Source organism: Bactrocera latifrons, unplaced genomic scaffold (genome assembly GCF_001853355.1).
Source record: "Bactrocera latifrons isolate USDA-ARS-PBARC rearing strain unplaced genomic scaffold, ASM185335v1 scaffold_943, whole genome shotgun sequence".
In the NCBI taxonomy this organism is placed as follows: domain Eukaryota; kingdom Metazoa; phylum Arthropoda; class Insecta; order Diptera; family Tephritidae; genus Bactrocera; species Bactrocera latifrons.
Window position 1 is genome coordinate 14,644 of NW_017537649.1, and position 2,061 is coordinate 16,704.

General features: G+C 36.3%; 1 protein-coding gene across 1 annotated transcript; it reads right to left on the bottom strand.

Moving 5' to 3' along the window:
• Positions 1-755: 755 nt before the first annotated feature.
• LOC108977720 (jerky protein homolog-like) lies at positions 756-2,024 on the bottom strand (the record flags this gene model as incomplete). The annotated part of the gene is made up of 3 exons (XM_018947570.1): positions 1,558-2,024; positions 1,073-1,495; positions 756-956 (listed from the first exon to the last, which is right to left on the bottom strand). Coding segments are annotated over exons 1-3 (948 nt in total), but the record flags the coding sequence as incomplete, so codon positions are not given.
• Between the last annotated feature and the right edge of the window lie 37 nt (positions 2,025-2,061).

Below are 2,061 nucleotides of genomic sequence, written 5' to 3' on the forward strand. Positions count from 1 at the left end.
ACCGTCCACTATGCATGCTTAACACAGCATGAAAGCTTAATCAACCCAGACTGCGTAGAAGCCGCACAGCGTAGATGGAATAAATACAAAAGAATAGTGTTGCTGGCGGAGCTCCCTTAGCAACAGGAAGCTGGGATCACGACAGATAGCAGTCACGTCAGAATCAGCACAATGATTCATTCTCGGTCCAGACTTATGAAACTTTAAATTGGTAAGCGAAGGCAAATATTAAATTTTTGCAAAAAAGCAACACAAAAATAAAATATAAAACCACATATAGGCGTACATACTTATATGAATGTAAATTCTCAAGATGCATACCACAAAAACATATTGACAAAAACCTTAACATAGGCATAATATCAAACATATTATAATATATAGTATTGTTAGAGACATCTATGCTAAATTTCACGTCAAAATATTAATTAGTATTTGAGATACGCGTCGTGTAGCGAGGCTCTAAAATTTAATTCTTCGATTGTTTCTACATACTCGTATGTCTGAATTTATTGAATCAAAAAGTGAGATAATGCGCCGTCTCATACTGCATTTAATAATATTAATTTTTTTCGTTACACAAGTAAAACAATGTTGCATGTAAACAAAACAGTTTAGATATAATTTCATATTATAAATATTTTAATTTTATAAAAAGTTGAAGCTCATTTTGGAAAAAAATCGGTAATCCTCTTTTGCTGTTTCTTTTGTTCAACCACCTTAAAAACTGCTTTTTCCCTTAGATTCTTTAATACATTTAATTCCTTTTGTTCAACCATTTCACTTTCAGCCCATTCCAAAGCATTATTAAATATGTCAATAGCTTCTCTTGCTGTAATCGTCTTTTGCGACTCTACAGTATAGTCGTCTTCGTCGGATATTTCTTGTATTTCATTTTCATTGAATTCAATAGCATCCTCGTTCCATTCTCTAACGTTGCAAGCAGTGATTCCAATCTGCAGTGAATATAAATAGTAAATACAACCTTTTTGAGTTTACGTTTCTGATAAAACAAACCTCAGGTCTCAAGTTTTGTTAAAGATTGGCTGCGCTCTCCTCAACATTCCCCCACATTCATATTCAAGTTCCTTCGAAGGATATTCAAAGGAATTTCATCTTCAGGATCTTCTTGATTTTCAAGCATACTCAAAACATTGTTCCAGCATTTTGATAGCACAGCCTCATCCACTTTTTTCCATGCAGATTCAAGGGTAATAATAGCGTCCTTAAGTGAAATTTGCTTCATAGACTCTAGCAAGTCACATCCTGTTACAGCAGCGGAAGCCAAAAGACTGTTTCTGTAATAAAGTTTTGTAATCCTGATCGCATTTTGGTCCATGGGTTGTATAAGGGGGGTGACGTTGAGTGGCATAAACATTGCTAAAATAGAGCCGTCTTCACTCTTAAGTTTATTCTTAGGTGGATGCGATGGAGCGTTATCAATTAAAAGGACAGCCTTAACTGGTAGACCTTTTTTTGTCAAAAATTTCGTTACCTACATAAGTTGTAACRCACATACATAAGTTGTAAGCTACTGAAATACGAGTTAAAACTTACCTCAGGTATGAATGAACGATGGAACCAACCTTTGAAGATAGGGGCAGTCATCCAAGCGGACTTTGAATGTCTATAATGAACAGGGCAGTCAAACCCCTTAAAACAACGGGGGTTTCTGGCCTTGCCTATCACAAGGAGCTTGAGTTGATGAGATCCTTCCGCATTTGAACAGCACAAGAATGTTATTCTTTGCTTTTCCATCTTTGCTCCTGTGGCTGTTTTTCCTAATGATGATACATACATCTTTTGTGATAAAAGTTTCCAAAATAAACCGGATTCGTCGGCGTTGTAAACTTGCTCCCGGCTTGAACCAAGCTCTTCCATTTTYGTCTTTAGAGCTTTTTTGAATGGATCGACCAACTGGGGCTGTGAAGAYAGTTTTTCCCCAGAAACTTGGAGCAACCGAACGCCATATCTCTTTTTGAAATTTTGGAGTCATCCATTACTGGCATTGAAATCAAGGCAATTTTCTTTAATTGTACAATGAAGCACCTTCGCCTTTTC